The 20,661-nt window shown below is 37.6% G+C and overlaps 1 protein-coding gene across 1 annotated transcript in view; it reads left to right on the forward strand.

Moving 5' to 3' along the window:
- The window catches only part of BMP6 (bone morphogenetic protein 6), a 222,597-nt gene that overhangs the window by 179,611 nt on the left and 22,325 nt on the right, over window positions 1–20,661 (forward strand). The window contains exons 3-4 of the mRNA XM_072603771.1: window positions 16,137–16,285; window positions 17,677–17,874. Coding sequence (XP_072459872.1) covers window positions 16,137–16,285; window positions 17,677–17,874 — 347 coding nt within the window. The remainder of the gene's footprint in view (window positions 1–16,136; window positions 16,286–17,676; window positions 17,875–20,661) is intronic.

The following is a 20,661-nucleotide window of genomic DNA, read 5'->3' on the forward strand; positions in this document are numbered from 1 at the left end:
TGATAATAAAAAGGGTTTTAAAGCTTTAGTAGGAAAAGGAGAAGTGAAGGACCACTTCTTAATGTGAATGGCATGTTGAAAGCTAATGATAGAAGATATAGCTGCTCAATCCTTATTTTCTGCTTTCTCTGCCAATGAGAATGATCTTTGGACTGGACAAAATGACTAATAAGGAATTTATACTCACAATAAGAGAACACCTGTTCGCCCAGATGAGTTCAAGTCATTTGGCTCAGATGAACTGCATCCTAGAATATTAAAACTGTAGATGTGATTGGTAAGCACTCTCACTGGTCTTTGAGACATCATAGCGTGAAAAATGCTGTTCACTGCCAGAAAGAGAACTGAAGAAGTGCAGATTGAGGCATACTTTTTTATCTTTTGCAGTATGGGTAATATGCGGGGGAGAGATCATAGAGTCGAAAATGACAGATATCTTAGTTCTCAAACAAAAAAAAAAAGCGCAGAAGAGAGCAGAGGCTTCAAACATTAGGCCAGTTCAATTCTTGGCACAAGTTTGGAACATGCTTTTAAAGAGATGAGTAGTGCAAATCTAGAAAAGGAAATGGTGATAAAAAAAGGAACCAGCATGTCTTCATCGAAAACAGGTCATGACACTTACAGGAATGGTTGCAGTGGAGTGTCTCAGGACCTCTGAGTTTGTTCTTGTGCTACACAATATTCCATGACTTCAACAAAAGCATAACTTCGGTACTTTTCAAATTTATAGAACTAGGCAGATTAGAAAATATACTGGGGGAGAGAGCTGGTATCTAGAAAAATCTTGCCAGTGTAGAATATTGGGCTGAGTTGAATAAATAAAATTCAACAGGATATATGTTAAGTATTACATATGAGGTAAACAAATATTAACATCACAAGTATAAAACAGGATAGGTGTGGCTAAATAAAAGTTCATCTGAAGAAAATCAAGAGCTCCACATGAATCTGCAATGTGACATAGAATCTAAGAAAGGCTTAGCATCCAGGAATAAAGAGATGCTAATCTCACCGCACTCTGTCCTGCTCAGACAACATTGGGAGTACTGTGGCAATTCTGGGAACCACATTTAAAGAAAGACATTGATAATCTGGAAAGTATCCAGAAAATGGTAACCAGGATGCCATAATAAGATCAGTTGAAGGAAGTAGGAATATTTAGCCTGAAGAAGAGAATGTTGAAGGGAGATATGATAGAGGTCTTCAGGTATTTGAAAGCTGTCTATATAAAGGGATTTGGCTTGTTATGTTTGGACTCAGAAAGCAGAACTAGAAACAATGGAAGGAATTGGCAAAGATGCAAATTTAGGTTGGATGTAATTGAAAATTTAACAATCAGAGCTGTCCTAAAATAGAACAGGTTGCCTCAGGAGGTCGTTAAGTTTTCCCTTAATTTAAGGTCTTTTAACAAAGACTGGATGATCATTTGTTGGGTAGGCTGCAGGGGGAACTAATTTTTAGGGATGGGTTGGACCAGATGGTCTCTGTGGCTCCTTTAAACAGTGATATTCTGTGATTCCATGAACTCCCTGGATTCAAACATCTCCCCTCTCCATTAATCAAAGGCTAGATGACTATATATTCAATATGTTATGGAGAGATTTTTGTTCAGGTGCAGTCTGGACTGAATGGCCTCTGAGATCCTTTTCAACTCAGAAATTCCGAGATTCTGTAGTCCTTCTACATGATAGTTCTTCAAATACTCGAAGAGAGGTATGATATCCTTTCTCCTCTAGGCTAAATATCCCCAGTTCCTTTGACAGATTTTCAAATAACATGTTCTTAAAGCCCATTGCCATCTTTGTTAATGTCCTCTGGATAAATTCTGGCTTGTCTGTAGGGTATCAAGAACCAAACAATGTGGTATCTGGTACTAAACATAATTTACCAGATATCATCTGACTCAGGAAGAATACAGTAGTACTATCATAAGGATGTGATTATTAGGATGTGATGTAACTGTTTGAGATATGAATAACTAGACTGGCCATGACAAAGCATTAGAAATGAGCACACATTTTATTTCATACAGCACTTTAAACAATACAAAATCAATTGAATCTTATTAGATGTTGCAGTTTTCTAGTGTTTAGACTGTTTGGTTCACTTGTCTTTGTAGAAAAGTAAACAGACAGGGGATCAATGAGGAAAGGGTTAGAGACTTGCAGTAATTACCAGCTCAATGAGTGGTTATTGGTGCAGAACAATCCTTTGAACACCTAGGTAGTGAGAGCTTTGAAGCTAGAGGAGAAAGAGCTGTGCTTATTAAGCTGTCATTAAAATGAAGCCTTTAGCCTGACTGGGTAAGTAGTCTGTTCTCACCAGGCCCATGGAAATATTTCTTTGAGGCAGAATAAGCCAAGCTGGATTGGGAAGTGTACTAACAGGTGACATTTATATAGTGAGTCACATGTGCTATCTAATTTGAACCTCACATTAACCCTGAGATAGGTAGTATGGGTATTATTATCCCTATTTTAGAGATGGAGAAAATGGTGCAGGGGAAACACATGGTCTCACAAGTAATATTAGAAGTAAAACCCAGGACTTCCTAATACCAAGTACACCAGTCTTTCTTTATTACCAGATTGCCTCAAACTTCTCTGGTAGACTTCTGCAAGTTATGATTTATTGTTACAGCTCTCTGGGGTCTTGTCTCCATCTCTCTAAAATCTTATTTTCCCACCAGTTGCCCTCTGGCTCATAGATCTTAAAAGGGAAAAGGCTATCATACTAATTTCTTAGGGTCAAGCGGTCTTACGGTCAATATATAAAAGACAGGTTACAACACACAGACAATGTGTATCTTTAGAAATGCAAAGTTCAAAAAGATGAATATGGAGTCAGAAAACTGCTTTCTGACTCCACTGCTTTGTACTGATGTGACCTAGAGCCAGACCCTTCCTTGGGCCTCAATTTTCTTATCTGTAAAATAAAAGAGCTAGAACAGATGATCTCTAAGTCCCATGAATACACGAACCTATGTTGCCTGACAATAGAAAAGTGGAAAGTTATATCAAGTTGGCTAGTTTATCTTAGGGAGATGAACTGATGAGACTATATGGCGTTATGGCCAGGTCAGAACAAGAGGAAGACACCTCTCCAATTGTGGTTGTGTCTAATCTGCAGTAGTCCTATGAGACTTGGACTCAGCATAGGCAACAGAACTGCAACATCTAATGATTTTCTTCAATGCCACCTGTATTTTCTATATTCAGCATCAAGCAACAAAGCCCTGGAACACAGCTGGGCCAGTTTTCTGGACTGAAATCTATTGCTCTGGTGTCAAGGATACCTTAAAGGAGGCTGCCCAGTCATGATAAACTGATAAAGCTATTGTAAAATACCTACAAAATATTATGGGCAAAATAAGTGCTTTAAAAATTAAATGTTTTTATAAGGGATATTATTTAAGAAATGTATGATTCAATTAAGGACACTTACTTGCTGAAACATTTTTTACACCTAAATTAATTTATTTTGGTATTTAATACAGTGGAAAGACCACTGAATTTTGAGTCAGAGGACCAGGGTGCAAATTCCTCCTCTGACTCTCACAAAGTCACTTTGTGTGACCTTGGCCAAATCACTTTGCTGAGTTTCCTTATATGTAAAGTGAGGGGGTTCCCCTTCTGCTTTAAATCTATGTTTCTGTGATCACTACAATTTTCACTTCTGCTCTCACCAGAGGAAAATAAATGCTCTTAAGATTTACTAATCCTGACTAAAGCAGTATGGCTTGGATGCTGAGGAGCTCTTTTGCACAGGATTTATTTAACCTTTTCTCATATACATGCATATATATATATATATACCCATATACAAGTGTATACAAGTATGTGTATGTATGTTTAGATAGATATGTCATAGGTACCAAAGCCTCACTAAGACTGTCCATTTATTATCCCTCACTTGTTACATGAACAGTTCACCTCTTTTTCTGATCTCCTCTTGCATATTCTCTCCTCTCTGGGATTGTAGATGTGTTACTGAAATAAGTACCTCCTTGGACTTGTATGATCTATTGTGGTGGTCATGAGCTAATTCTTCTTGGTCTTCTCTGCAGGATCATTATATATTTCTTGCCTTCTTTGCATGAGTATAGATCAGGGTTCTGTGGTCAGCCCCTCCCTCTCTACATTCTTTCTTTTGTTGATCTCATCAGTTTCCTTGGATCCAGCTATCATCTCTAAATAAATTACTTCCAAAATTATATATCCTGCCCTTATCTCCCTTCTGAACTCCAGTTCTATATCTCCATTTCCTGGCCTAGACATCTCCACCTGGATGTCCCATAGGGATTTCAAACTTGGCAGGTCTAAAACTGAACTTCTTATCTTACCCTCTACTATCGTTAGGGGAAAAAAGACTTTATTAAAAGAAATAAATAGGGAAACTACGTTTTACTGAAAGTTGACATGAGCTGTGAATCTATTTCTGTACTTAGGATATATGCACCCCTGTGACATATAGGAGTGCAAATATCCTTAAAAACTTCTGGATGCATAAGGTAATTACTGAAAAAACAATTATAAGAAAACTACAATAATAGGAGACTTCAATTTGCTCCCCTCAATCAGCTCTAGATAAGTCTAACTCCCCAAAATAAATAAACAAGAAAAGAGTTAAGGACCTGAACAGAATTTTAGGAAAACTAGATATGATAGACCTCTGGCACTTATTGAATAGAAAGTGAAAGAAGTATAAATATTTCTCAACACCCTTATAAAAAAATTGATTAAGTGTTAGGACATAAAAACCTCACAAACAAATTCATGAGAGCAGAAATATTCACATCTTTTACTAATTGCAGTATAGTAAAATTATATTAAAGAACCATTGAAAAAATATTAAAGATCAACTGGAGACTAAATAATTTAATCCTAAAGATGTGTCAAGTAACAAATCATAGAAATGATGGATTATGACAGTGAGACAACATTCTAAAATTTTGGGTGGTGCAGCCAAAGCGGTTGCCTATTTCTCTCAAGAGAACTATGACTTTTCCCAGCACCCTAGTTCGTAGTAAAGTCATCTTCAACTCTCAATTCTCCCTCACTCCCATCTCAGAAATTGCCACATCTTATGAATTCTGACTCCATAGAATATCATATCCATCTCTTTCTTCTCACTCGTAAAACAACCACTCTATATTAGGCTTCTGTTATCTCTCCTCTGGACTACTGAAATCAGCTCCTAGTGCCTTCAGCTTCTCACCCCTCTAATCCATCCTCCGTACCACCAACCAATCAATATGCCTGAAGAACAGTTCTGGCCATAGGCCTGCTCAAGAAGTTTGAGTAGTGCCTCATTACCTTTATGATACAACTGTCTTCATCTCTAGTGGTTCTTCATATATGTTCCAAGCAAGCTTGTCTACTTGTGTACTGTCCACAGAAATCCATTTCTTCCCTCAGCACGTTTGCACAGGATATTTCTCATAACTAGAATAGTCTTGCTTCTCCCCTCTACTTCTTGCTGTTTTTTTAATTGTCCAATCCAAATTGTCTCCCTCCAGCTCCTCTCCCACCCATTGAGAAGGCAAGACATAGGATGTTCATTATGCATGTGAAATCATTGAAAACATATTTCTATATGTTTTCTATATTGGACATATTTCTATATTAGTTGCAAAAAAAATAGTTAGAAAAATAAAGTGAAAAAATAGGCTTCAGTTTGCACTCAAAGTTCGTAAGTTCTCCCTCTGGAGGTAGATAGCATTTTTCACTATGAATTCTTTGGAATGGTCGAGGATTATAGTATTGATCAAAGTAGCCAAGTAATTACTGTTACTGTTTGCTCACCTCACTTTACATCAGTCCGTATAAGTCTTCTAGGTGTTTATGAAATCATCCCCTTCATTATTCCTTGCAGCCCAATAGTATTCTATCACAATCATATACCACAACGTCAGCCATTTCCCAATTGATGGATATCCACTCAATTTCCAATTTTTTGCCACCACAAAAAGAGCAGCTACAAATATTTTTGTACGTATTGGTCTTTATCCTTTCCTTTTGTTCTCTTTGGAATAGAGTTAGTAGTGGTATGGCTGGGTCAAAGGGTATGTACAGTTTTATAGTCCTTTGACCATAGTTCCAAATTGTTTTCCAGAGAGGTTGGACCAGGTCACAAGTCCACCAATAGTGCATTAGTGTACCTTATTTTTCCACCTTATTCCCTCCAAGGGGAATAAGGTGGAAATTTGTTATTTTCCTTTGCCAGATATTAGCCAATCTGATAGGTATGAGACAGTACATCAGAGTTGCTTTAATTTGCATTTCTCTAATTATTAGTGATTTAGAACTTTTTTTATGTGACTATTGATAACTTTGATTTCTTCTAAAGACTACCTGTTCATATCCTTTGACCATTTATCAACTGGGTAATGGCTTATTTTTATAAATTTGACTTAGTTCCCTATATATTGGAGAAATGGGACCTTTATCAACAAAGCTTGTTATAAAATATTTCTCCCACTTTCTTATTTTCCTTACAGTTTTAGCTACACTAGTTTTGGTTTGTCTAAAACTTTTTTAATTTCATGTAATCAAAATCATCCATTTTATTTTCTGTGATCCTCTCCATCTTTTGTTTGGTCATAATTTTTTTCTTCATCCATACGTCTGACAGGTAATGTTTTCCCATATTCCCTTAATTTGGTCATGATACTACCATTTATATCTAAATCACTTTATTACTTTGAAATTTTTATTTATTTATTTTTAGTGTTCAACATTCATTTCCACAAGATTTTGAGTTCCAGCTTTTCTCCCCATCTTTTCCCTCTCCTCCACACTGAGATGGCATGCATTCTGATTACCCTGTCCCCCAGTCTACCTTCTCTTTTATCATCCCCCCCCTCTTATTCCCTTTCCCTTTACTTTCTTGAAGGGCAGCATAGATTTCTATACTCCATTGCCTTTATATCTTATTTCCCAATTGCATGTAAAAAATAATTTTTAAACCTTTGCTTTTAAAACTTTGAGTTCTAAATTCTCTCCCTTCTTCCCTCCTCACCACCCTCCTTGAGAAAGCAAGCAATTCAATATAGATTATACATGTATAATTATGCAAAACACTTCCATAATAGTCATGTTGTGAAAGACTAAGTATATTTTCCTCCATCCTATCCCACCCTCAAATTATTCTATTTTCTCCTTTGACCCTGTCCCTTTTCAAAGATGTTTGCTTCTGACTACCCCCTCCCCCAGTCTGTCCGACCTTCTATCATCCCCTTCCCCCCTACTTTCCTGTAGGGTAAGATTCTCAGTTGAGTGTGTATGTTATTTCCTCCTTAAGCCAAATCCAATGAGAGTAAGGATCACTCATTCCTTCTTACCTCCCTCCTTCCCCTCCACTGTGAAACTTTTTTCTTGCCTCTTTTATGGGAGATAATTTACCCCATTCTATCTCTCCCTTTCTCCTTCTCCCAATATATTCCTCTCTCACCCCTTAATTTTATTTTTAGGTATCATCCCTTCATATTCAACTCACCCTGTGCCCTCTATCTACCTATCATTTCCTCCAAGTACCCTAATACTGGTAAAGTTCTCATGAGTTACAAATATCATGTAGGAATGTAAACAGTTCACCTTTAATAAGTCTCTTATGATTTCTCTTTCCTGTTTACCTTTTCATGGTTCTCTTGATTCTGGTATTTGTAAGTCAGATTTTCTATTCAGCACTGGTCTTTTGAGCAAGAATGCTTGAAAGTCTTCTATTTCATTGAATATCCATTTTTCCCCTTGAAGGATTATACTCAGTTTTGCTCGGTCAGTGATTCTTGATTTTATTTATAGATCTTCTGACCTTGGGAACATCATATTCCATGTCCTTCAATACCTTAATGTGGAAACTGCTAGATCTTGTGTTATCTTGATTGTATTTCCACAATACTCCAACTGTTTCTTTCTGGCTCTTTCCAATATTTTCTCCTTGACCTGGGAACTCTGAAATTTGGCTACAATATTCCTGAAAGGTTTTCTTTTAGAATGAGAGGCAATCAGTGGATTCTTTCTATTTCTATTTTACCCTCTGGTTCTAGAATGTCAGGGCAGTTTTCCTTGATAATTTCTTAAAAGATGATATCTAGGCTCTTTTTCTGATCATGGCTTTCAAGTAGTGGAATAATTTTTAAATTATTTCTCCTGGATCTGTTTTTCCAGGTCAGTGGTTTTTCCATTGAGATATTTCACATTGTATTCTACTTTTTTTTTTCATTCTTTTGGTTCTGTTTTATAATTTCTTGATTTCTCATAAAGTCATTACCTTCCATTTGGTCCATTCTAATTTTGAAGGAATTATTTTCTTCAGTGAGCTTTTAAACCATCTTTTCCATTTGGCCAATTCTGCTTTTTAAGGCATTCTTCTCCTCATTGGCTTTTTGGACTTCTTTTGCCATTTGGGTTAACCTGTTTTGTAAGGTGTTATTTTCTTCAGTATTTTTGGAGTCTCCTTTATCAAACTATTGACTTGATTTTCATGATTTTCTTGCATCACTCTCATCTCTCTTCCCAATATTTCCTCTACTTCTCTTACTTGATTTTCAAAATCCTTTTTGAGCTATTCTATGGCCTGTGATCAATTCATATTTTTCTTGGAGGCTTTAATTTAGGAGCTTTGACTTTGTTGTCTTCTTCTGGTTGTATATTTTGATCTTCTTTGTCACCAAAGTAAGATTCTATAGTCTGAGTTCTTTTACAATGTTTACTCATCTTCCCAGCCAAATACTTGACTTTCTAACTCTTTGTCAAGGTAGGACTCACCTTCCAGTGAGGATGGAGGTGGGGGTGGATGTATTGTCCCAGGCTTCAGGGATTTTTTTATCAGCAGCTCAGTCCCCCACTGTCTGTGGTCCCAGAGCTCCTGAAGCAGCCTCTGCTGTGCCTGCTACTGCTGCCACCACCACCTCCACCACCCTGGAGCTGGGACTAGACCTGACCAGACAGCACTCCTCTTTCTCCCAGATCCCACAGAGTTTGCCCACAGACCTTTTTGACATTTGTGGGTTGAGAAGTCTGGAAACTGCCACAGCTGCCAATGATTGAGTGCTCTGAGGCCTGCTTCAGCCATCTGTGCCAGGACAGCCCATGGTGGACTGGGCTCTGCTCCCTGCCTGGTGCAATAGACCCTTCCTGCCAATTTTCCAGGTTGTCTTAGGCTGGGGATTTGTTTCACTTTGTCATTTTGTGGGTTCTGTAGCTCTAGAATTTGTTTAGAGTCATTTTTTTCAGATATCTGGAGGGCTTTGGGGGAGAGTCCAAGGAAGTCCCTGATTTTACTCTGTATTCTTGGCTCTGCACCCCCCTGCAGCCCCCATGTACCTATTTTGACCTTATTTTGGCATACAATGTGAGGTGTTGCTTTATGCCTAGTTTCTGCCAAATTGCTTTCCACTTTTCCAAGGCTTTTTCTCAAATTATAAGTCTTGCCCCCAAAGCTTGGATCTTTGGATCTATTAAACCTTAGATCACTGTAGTCATTTACTTCTACATGTTGAGTATCTAATCTATTCCACTGATCAAACACCTTATTTCTTATCCAGTACCAGATTGTTTTGATGTTTACCACTTTTTAGTATTGTTTGAGTTCTGGTGCTGCTAAGTCACCTACCTTCACTTTTTTCCCCCACTTGATTCTCTTGATATTCTTGACCTTTTGTTCTTCCAGATTAATTTTGTTATTATTTTTTCTAGCTCTGTAAAACAGTTCTTTGGTAGTTTGGTTGGTCTGGTACTGAATAAGTAAATTCACTTAGTCAGTATTGTCATTTTTAGTATATTGACTTGACCTCATGAGCAATTAATACTTATCCATTTGTTTAGATCTGTCTTCATTTGTCTGAAAAGTGTTTTATAATTGTGTTCATATAATTCTTGTGTGTGTTTTGGCAAGTAGACTCACAAGTGTTTATATTTCTTTCTTTTTCTCCTGGTTTTGTTGGCAGTATATAGAAATAGTGACGATTTGTGTGGATTTATTTTATATTGGGGCAACTTTGCCAAACTGGTTATTTGTTTTGACTAGTTTTTTAGTTGATTGTCTTCAGGTTCTCTAAGTGTACCATCATATCATCTGCAAAAAGAGATACTTTTGTTTTCTTCTTGCCTGTTCTTATTCCTTAGTTTTCTTTTTCTTGTCTTATTGCTATAGCTACCATTTATAGTACAATAGTGAATAATAATGGTGATAAGGGACATTCTTGCTTCACCCCTTATCTTATTGAGAAAACTTCTCATTTATCCCCATTTCAGATAATGCTTGTTCAAGATAATACTTATTTTAAATAACACCCGATTTGTTCCTGTGTTTTCTAGTTTTTTTAAAAATAAGAATGAGTATTATACTTTGTCAAAAGCTTTTTCTACATCTATTGAGATAATAATATGATGTTTGTTGTTTTTGTTGATATGGTCAGTTATGCTCATAGTTTTTCTAATATTGAGGTGGCTCCGGATTCCTGGTATAAATCCCACCTGATCACAGTGTATGATTGTATGATCTTGGTGATAAATTGCTGCAGTCTCCTTGCCAATAGTTTATTTAAACTTTTCACATTAATACTCATTAGAGAAATTGGTCTATAGTTTTCTTTGTCTTTGCTCTCCCTAGTTCAGATATCAAAAACACATTTGTGTCATAGAAGGAATTTGGTAGGATTCCTTTACCTGTTTTTAAAGTAATTTATGTACTATTGGAATTAGTGTTTTTTATGTTTGTTAGAATTCTCTTATAAATCCATCTGGTTCTGGGGATCTTTTTCTTTGGGAGTTAATAAATAGTTTGTTCAATTTCTTTTTTCTAAGGTAAGCCTATTTAAGTATTCTATTTCCTCTTCTTTTAGTCTAGGCAATTTATATTTTTGTAAATATGCGTCCATTTCATTTAGCTTATCAGTCTTTTGGAATATAATTGGGCAAAATTACTCTTAATAATTGCTTAAATTTCATCTCCATTGGTAGTGTTTCCAATCCATTATACTATTTGTTTCCATTTTATGGGTGAGTTCTTCCCATTAACATTCACTATTGTGATTACTGTGTATTTCCCTTCATCCTAATATCTTCTCTTTATCCTCTTATCTTTTTTAACACTGCCCTTCCTCAAAAGTCTGTTTTGCACTGTCTCCCTTAATCTGCCCTTCCTCTTATCATCCACTTTTGTTTTTAGCCCTTTTCCCTCCTACTGCAATCTTGGGTAGGGGGCAGCTAGGAGGTGCAGTGGATAGAGCACCAGTGCAGGAGTCAGGAGGACCTGAGTTCAAATCTCACCTCACACACTCACTAGCTGTGTGACCTTGGGCAAGTCACTTAACCCCAATTGCCTCATCCTGGGTCATCTCCAGTCATCCTGATGAATTTCTGGTCACTGGATTCAGATGGCTCTGGAGAAGATGTGAGGCTGGTGACCTGCACAGCCCTCCCTCACTCAAAACAAAGTCAAGTGCAAGTCATGTCATTATTTCTCTGATGTCATGGTCTTCTTCAGCAACGAAGGATGAAGACATGCAATCTTGGGTAAGATGGATTTCTATATCCCTCTGTGTGTGTGTGTGTGTGTGTGTGTGTGTGTGTGTGTGTGTGTATATATGTGTGTACACTTCCTTTTTTTAAAACCAGTTCAGGTAGGAGTAAGTTTCCAGCTTTAAACATTGCCCACTTCTCACTCACCATGTTTCTCTTCATTGAAAAATCAAATAATAAAAAATCCCTCTTCCTTACATGCTTTTATGTGAGATAATTTCCCCTATTCTTTCTCTTCCTTCCCCCTTCTCCCCACACATCTTTCTGTCTCAGCCTCTCACTTTTCTTTTAAGATCGTCTCTGCATAATAGACTAACATCATGCCCTCTGTCATTCCTAAAGATGATAAAATTCTTGAGGGTTACATGTATCATCTTTGCATTAAGGTATATTAATAGATATATAAATAGATTCTATCTATAACTATAGATAGAGTATATAAGATATCTATCTTTATATAATACATTTTTGCAGATAAAGATATAGAATATATAGTATAGATATATAGATAGAATACATATATATAGAATATTTCTATACAGATAGATGTCTTATAGTTATCTATATCTATCATATTTTTGTAGTAGAAAATGAACTTCCTGAGTTCCTAACATTATTGTGCCTGACAAATAGTAGGTATTCAATAAATGTTTGTTGACTCTAATTGAATCACACATGTCTTAAATGATATTCATTTTGTCATTTATTATGCATAGATCTCTAGGCATATGCTACAGCTCTCCCTCTTCATCTTCTTCCTAGATTTTCTGGGATCTTTCAAATCTCAACTAAAATCCCACCTTTTACAGGAAACTTTATCCAATCCCTTTTAATTCTAGTACCTTCCCTCTGTTGATTATTTTACATTTGTCTTGTGTATATCTTGTTTGTGCTTAGTTGTTGGATGTTGTCTCCTTCATTAGACTATAAGATCCTTTAAGACAGGGACTGTTTTTTGTCTTTCTTTATATCCCCAGTGCTTAACATAGTGCCTGGCACATATTAGGTGCTTAATAACTTTCTTGACTAACTGACTGGTACCCACCATGCATTTTTTTCATTGACCTTTGGGTCATCTGCAACTTTGATTCTTTGGAGTTTGTGGTGTTCCAAGATTTGCAACCATACGGACCCACTAAGCAACATTTGCACCCCAAAAAGGGACTTTTGTGCTAGAAATTATTAAAAACAAAATACTATTTCCCAAATGTAAACCAAACTTCTTTCATTTTCCTTCCCCACTAATTATTCATTCTCAATGTCTGTACAGATTGACAAGTTCTAGAGACTGTCCATTGAAGTTCATGTCATGGTCTAGATTATACGCATTTCTTATTCATTTGGTTTTTTCCAAGCTGATGGTTAAGCTGAACTCTTTTGAGTGATTACATATCCTATTTTGGAGGCTTTGTAATGCTCTTAGGCTTGATATAATAAGCATTATGCTATCTGCCAATGAGTACACAGAGGCACTCACAGTTAACATGAATTTGCCTTTATGTGTCTCTGCATATACCAGCACTGACTTTCATTTTTATGCCTTGCTCACACGCCACTTCCTCTGAAACCTTCCCTAATACCCCACACTATTATTAATGGTCTCTCCCTTCACAAATTAGTGGGAGTTGACTTATTTCTGTGCCAAATTGCTTCCTCTCGGTAAAATGTAAAATCCTTGAGGCCAGGAACTAATATGTTTTGTCTTTGTACACCCAGTACCTAGCACAATGCCTTCCTTGTACACAGTAAGCTCTTAATAAATGTTGAATTACATTGAATTTACACATCTCCTATTCATGATTTCTGACCTATTAACCTTGGGTGTCTTTCTTGCCTTTCCTAATGTTTTCCTTTTGCTAGTGGAACTTATGATATTTGTATACAAAGATTCTCCATCACCAGCCTTTACTAGCTCAGATTTTCATTCATTTCCCTTATCCTCAAAGTGTTCTTTTTGGATTTCCTGCCTGTGTTACAATATCCTATGTAGTATTTAGAAAATCCATTTACCTATCATTGCAAATTCTCTAGGTATATAGATATGCTCCTTTCTTTCTTTGACATCTCCAAGGGAACAGTAATGCCATACATTTACCTAGTCCTCACACAATTAGTTTTGGAAAACCTTTTGAAGTAGCTAAAGGAAGTATTTATTCTTCCCGTTTACAGAAGATACATCAGGGGGTTAAATGACTCGGCTAGGAACACATGTCTACTTAGTGGTATAGGTTAAGATAAAGACCCACCTCTCCTGATTCTTAGCCTCATTTTAGCCTTAGCCTTCTTTTCCACTAGATCATGCTGCCTTCCCTAATATTAAGCAAATTTATTTTCCCCTGTAGATTTAATATCTCCTTCCATTTGGGGATAACTTCAACTTTCTCATCAAGACTTTTCCATTCCAGTTTGATGTATAACTTTGCTTTCATTTTCTACATGGGTGGTACCAGAGGTGGAATCTGAGCCCATCCTCTGACCCTGGAGCCAGGACTATTCCTACTGTGTCTACCAGTCTCCCCATCTTGAGACTATCTATCAAGACATTTATGCTTCTATCCATGTCTTCCTAAAATTAACTCTAGTCCCCTGACTTTATCATTTATTATAATTCCTTGAGGAGCTGGGTCATTTTTTCACATGTCTGCATTGCTGCTGGGGATTGGATTCCAACAAACACCTAGAACAGTATTGTGTTTGTATTGGTAGCATTTGTTTTTATATCCCCTACCTTTCTAAATATATCCCTCCCCTGAGACTGTGTTTTAAGTGTCTTTTTTTTTTTTTTTTGCTTTTTACATTGCTACCTGAAAGAACTAGATTTGAATTCCCCTTCCGCTGCTTTCTACAGATACCTCTCATCGCTACAACTACATATGGCAGTACTATAGTAATAGAGAACACTAGCCACAGAGGACATGGAGTGTGTATGCGACACACACACACACACACACACACACACACTCACTCTTTAAAGATGGCAAGCCTGAGGGCAACACCATAGAGAATTGTTAACAACTAATTTACCTTTAACTGCACCTACTATTTTTTATCTGAAAGAGTCTCCTCTAAACCTCAATGTATAATATAAACAGGAAGGTTTTTTTTCCTATTGGATAGGTGGCAAAGTAGACAGAGTGTGGATATGGAGTCAGCAAGTCTTATCTTCTGAGTTCAAATCTGGCTTCAGACACTTACTAGCTGTGTGACCCTGGGCAAGTCACTTAACCCTATTTGCCTCAGTTTCTTCATCTATAAAATGAGCTGGAGAAGAAAAAGGCAAACCACTCCAGGATCTTTGCCTGGAAAACTCCAAATGGGGTCATGAAGAGTCAGACATGATTCAGACAACTAAACAACAATATGTTTCTCCCCACTTGTAAGGATTTTGAAAGATCAGTGACTCAGTTCTGTCCATTGTTGTGTATTGGCTCTTAAAACTATCTATCTACATATATACATATATGTGTATGTATGTGTGTGTGTCACACATACATATAGAAGCAAGCTTCTATTTCTGCAAGGTAGCAATTATTTCAGTAAAATATTTACAGTGCCAATATAAATGTGCCTATTATGTATTAATTTAAAGCTTTATAATAAAAAAAAATTCTTGTCCTTAGAAATATAGAAATCCATCAGATGAATTTCTCCTAACCCACTTCCCTTGGTCTTTGTGCCAGTGGCTACAGGGACTTTGAGTTAAAATTCTGTGTAGCTTAGAAACACTTGAAATATTACCAGTCTTCTGACACCACTGTGACATAGTCCCATGGATGGCAAACAAAAACATCCCATTTCAAGTTACTGAGTCCCCTTTCAAAATATTTTTAACAATTCATGGATTTTTATATTTGTTGACCGCTGAAGAAATGTTTCCTATGTAGCCCAGGGAAAGGGATAGGTTCCAAGAAATTGTTAGCAGGATTGGAATCCAGAAACTCAGCACACTAAGTGAGTCCTGGCCATGCTGTATTTGGATAAACCTCAAGATAGCCTAAGCCCAGACCAAAAACCATGTTGTCTTTTTAAAAAAGGTGTCTGACTCAAACATTATTTTAGGCCATTGAAAGGCTTTCATTAAAATCAAAGAATAACTGATTATCCAGGAATTAGATAGGGCTCCTCCCTCCTCCACACCCTACAGGGCATAGGAATTTTTCAGTTCCTATTAAACAAAGGCAAGAAAAGCTTTAGGGCACATTCTACACTAATCCTGAATTCTCTCTCTCTTTTTTTTAAGTTTTAATTTTCATTAGCTACATTACAAAGGAAGCAATGATATCATGACTTTAGGTGGAGTACAATGACCCACTGAAGTACAGGAAAAATGAAATTCTTTAGAGCAGAACTATATCGACTGCTGTGATCTCGGGGTGTGGGAAGGGATAAGGATGGTAGGGAAACCGGACCAAACTAACTTGGGATGCTAAGTGTAACCATTGTGACTCATATTTCCTATAGTTTATTCAATCCATTTAAAGTTATGTTTTGAGCTTACCCAAATAATTTCAGTAATTAATTTTAGTGTCTTCTGTTTTGACAGCAATAAAGCAAGAAATAGAATCCACACAAGATATACCATGTAACTTAACTGGTGTCTGTTTCTTTCAGAGATTCTGACCTGTTTCTGCTGGACACCAGAGTAGTATGGGCCTCAGAAGAAGGATGGTTAGAGTTTGACATCACTGCTACCAGTAATCTGTGGGTGATGACTCCGCAGCATAACATGGGGCTCCAGCTGAGTGTGGTCACCAGGGATGGTAGGTTGCAGCACAGCATTCATTAAACCCTGGACATGTGGTCTTTGACACTCTTATTTATAGGGGTTGGTTGTAAAAAGTACAGTTTTCAGTCAATAATCAAGGTTATTGTCCCCATATGATCTCATTTTATAAAATTCCTTCTTCTTCAGGTATCAGAGAGAGATCAGATTACATTCATCAAGCAGGCTGGGCAAGTTTCTGAGTGGCTTGGGCAGGACAACTTTTAAAGCAGAATCAGGGTGAAAAAGAATAGGAGGCTGTAGAAGGGCAGGAGGCAGACAGGAATAGAAATTTGATTTCTGCATTCCCAAGCAAAATTATATTGGGGTATGATGGGGATGCCAATTCTCCCTCCCCAAAATAGCCTCAATATGCTATCTGCGATAACTTCTCCCCCATCTCTAAACCTTCATAGGCACTTAAGCATTATCATGGCTTTGCGGTAAAGCTATACCTTTGGGTAGGATAGGATATTAAAAAGAAAGAAGATGGTGTGAGAAGATCTTTAGAATCCATAGGATCATATGTATCAGTGCTACAAATAGTCTTAGGAACCATCTAGTCCAACCCCTTCATTTTACAGATGAGAAAACTGAGGCTCAAAGAGTGACAAATCCTACCACCGATTCATATTATCTGTGTAATTTACCCACAGGGACACAGATAATTGTGTATCAGTGGTAGTGTCTGAACCCAGATAGTCCTGATCTCTGAAGCTGGGAAATGGGTCCCTACCCAAGGGCTCTTCTGGACCTTCCTGGCTTTAGAGTGATTGTCAATAGTAACTGTTGCTGTTTCCCTCCCAGCCTGATGTCCTTCTTTTTCTTGGTCTCATTAAAAGGGCCATGCCCTGGCTACTTCTTAAACAGGCCTATTGAATGAATGGTTTTACCTCACCCTAAGTGAGTACCTGCAAAGACCCTGGCCTAAAGGTCTCCCAGTGCTTCCTGGGTCATCTCCAGTTATCCTGATGACTATCTGGTCACCGGGTTCAGATGGCTCTGGAGGAGAAGTGAGGCTTGTGACCCGCACAGCCCTCCCTCACTCAAAACGAAGTCAAGTGCAAGTCACGTCATCATTTCTCTGATGGCATGGTCTTCTTTGGCAACGAAGGACAAACACAATCCTGTGTGACTGCTGCTCAGCTCATTTTTACTAAAGAAATATTCCAAGTTAAATTGTTTCATTTGTTGTAACCACCCATCCGGTTGTGTATTAGTATTATTCTTTTCCCCCAAAATACTTTCCCCTAAATATCCCACTTTTGTGGAGCCTGGGAAGCAAAGCAGGATATAGGGTGGAGGGGAGAAGGGGAACGAATTGTATAATTGTGATAATTGTACTCAGAGGAATAAGGAGAAAATGTATTTGTTTTTCTTCCTTGAAAGGTCTCAGTGTCAACCCAAGAGCTGCTGGTCTGGTGGGCAGAAATGGCCCTTATGACAAACAACCCTTTATGGTAGCATTCTTCAAAGTAAGTGAAGTTCACGTCCGTACCACAAGATCAGCAACTAATCGACGAAGGCAACAGAGTAGAAATCGCTCCACGCAGTCGCAAGACGTCTCCAGGGTTTCCAGTGCCACTGGTAGGTTTGGGTGGTCACTCTTTCTCTCAAGAGTCCAGGTTGGCTTTCTGATCTTAGTTTTTCTGTGTTACTGTAATATACTTAATTATTGAGAGATTTCAGTGCTGATGAGCAGCTTTCACAAGTCATGGGAAATGATCTTATACACTGATTCTAGCTGACAGAGTTGATTGCCATGAATCTCGTCCCTAGATGCTAGTAACAAGGATTTTTAACCTTTCTTTTTATCTTGAACACCTTTAGTGTTCAAAGCTGGTGGAACCTTATGGACTCCTCAGATTGTTTTTAAATGCATGAAATAAAATATATAGAATTACAAAGAAAATAAATTTTATTGGAATTCAATTATCAGCGCACACACACATATTCATTCATTCATTCATTCGTTTTTTATTAGTTAGTTTGTTTGTTTAGTTATTTAAAAAGCCAACTTCATAGACCCAGGTTAAGGACTCCTGGTCTAATACAAATAAGTGAGATTCATTTCAGCTTTATGTTTATCCAGACTTTGGATGCCTTCACTTGATACATCAAGAGTAGATGTTAGAATTTTGGAATTGCCTGAAGGATGGAGAGGTCCTTGTATGTCACCTTCTGCAGTGGATGCTTTTCCACTTTGTTATATTTTTCCATCACCTCTCCCCTATGGAAGAGAGATCCCAAATTATGCGACCAATCGTGTGGATTTCATTCTAGCTCTATCATGCTTTTCTTCGACTTTAACATTTCAAGAATCTGTTATTTCATTGGTGTAGGTATTCCTACCACCAATTCAAGGCTGTAAATCCCCTGTGACTTAGTGAATGGTCTTTGAGATTTGATGTGGTTTTCATTCAGCTAACCTGATGATGAACCTCTTAGAAGATAGCTAATATGAAAGAAAGTCCATCATGAGATCCATGCTTGTAATCTTCCAGTTCAGTAGGAAACACTGAAGCACAAACTCAACTGCTTTAGACTTTAAGAACCTAGAATTATCACTCTACTACAGTGAGCAACTATCTTACAACCAATAAAAATCTGGACTTCTGATGTTGTTAGCATTTCACTCGTCGGTACCCCCTCGTAAGAGAGACTAAAAAGTAGGGTGGTGCCTGGAAGCAGAATGTTTTATCTTATTTGTAAGGAGATATCAATTCAGTTGATCACTTTGAGACCTAAAATATCACTTCTTCTCTGGGTCTTAGTTTCCTCATGTATAAAAAGAGAGGGTTAAACTAAATGACCCCTAGGTCATTCAGTGATGCTATGATACCTTTAATCTCTAACAGCCTATGAGGCATTGGTTTTTCTTTCAGAGTTACAGGGATATCCCTGAGGGACTGGAGTGTCTTTTAATTTTGTTTTAAATTCATTTTATTGTTATCTTTTTATTTTACATACCCTAAATTTCTCCCTGTGTATTTATTTAATGAAAGGAAAGAAAATTTTTAAAAAATCAAAAGATATAAAAAACATGACAAGATATGTACTGTTCTGTGTCCCCTCCCTCCTCCCTCCCCCCTACCCCATGCACACAGCAAAGTAGCAGAGACAAGCATCCCCTTTTAACTCTTCTTTGGGGTGAAGTTTATCCTTTATCATTTTGTAACATTCATTTTCAGTTGTATCATGGTTATTATCCTATTCACATTGTTGTCATCAATGTGTATTATTGTTTGCTTGGCTCTGCTTACTTTACTTTTCATCAGTTAATGTAAAACTGTTTTTCTATACTCATCAAATTTGTTGTTTCTTCCAGCACGGTGATATTCCATCACGTCCATGTGCTACCATTTGTTTAGCTACTCTCAGTTGGTAGGCATCCTCTTTGTTTTCACTTTTCTTCTACCACAAATTGCTGCTATAAATATTTTGCTTTAAATGGGACTTTTCTTTTGAACAACAACTCCTGTGAGGTATATAGCTAGTGCTGGAATCTCTGGGTTAAAGGGTGTTTTCATTTTAGCCACTTTATTTTCATAATTCCAAATTTCTTTTCAAAACAGTTGTATAAATTCACAGCTCCACTAATAATGCATTAATATGCCTATCACTATTAAATCTTTCTAATTCCGTGAGCTGAAGTCTCTAAGCCAGTGTTCGTACCAGTCCCAATCTCCAGTTATAGTTAGCATCTCCCTTATTTCATTGGCAGCTGTCTTGTGTCATAAACAGTGAACATCAGTGCAGTTTCACAAGAACAAAAGTACAGAACACCTGCCCTATATGATTCACCCCAACAACTTCACTTCTAATTGTGGCATAGATGAAGGACAGAGTCACTCTAGAAAATGGCTGGGTCCAATTCATTGCTGGGCTTGGTACCACAGGTACCAAGGGGGATATGATGGCAGCCAACTCCGGCATGGATTCCCAACCATGGACCTCTGGCACCTCTCTCAACATTTTAAAGCTTACAGGTTCTCAGCCTAGTCTGTTCCATCTCCCTAAGGCAGAATGGAGTGAACACAACAGAGACAGAAACAACAATAGTGATTTGTGCTCATGGTTTCAGTTGAACTCTCTTCACCTGGACATTTATATGAGTTCTCTTCTCTTCTCCTGAGTGTAGCCAGGCAGGAAAGAGAATCTCACTTTGTCCACTGAATGCCTTTTGAAGGCATACCTAGGCTGGTCTCATCAGCCAATCCAAACTCTGTTTCTTCACCACATGGTTAGAGGATGGGAAACAGTCACAGAATACCCAAGTGTGCTCTGAAGTAGACAGCAAATAGCCCTCTTCCCCACCCTACCCACATGTCACCCTCCCTGCTCCCAATTCCATGTCATTAGGTACTTCTAGAA

This window comes from Notamacropus eugenii, chromosome 4, assembly GCF_028372415.1.
Source record: "Notamacropus eugenii isolate mMacEug1 chromosome 4, mMacEug1.pri_v2, whole genome shotgun sequence".
Taxonomy (NCBI): domain Eukaryota; kingdom Metazoa; phylum Chordata; class Mammalia; order Diprotodontia; family Macropodidae; genus Notamacropus; species Notamacropus eugenii.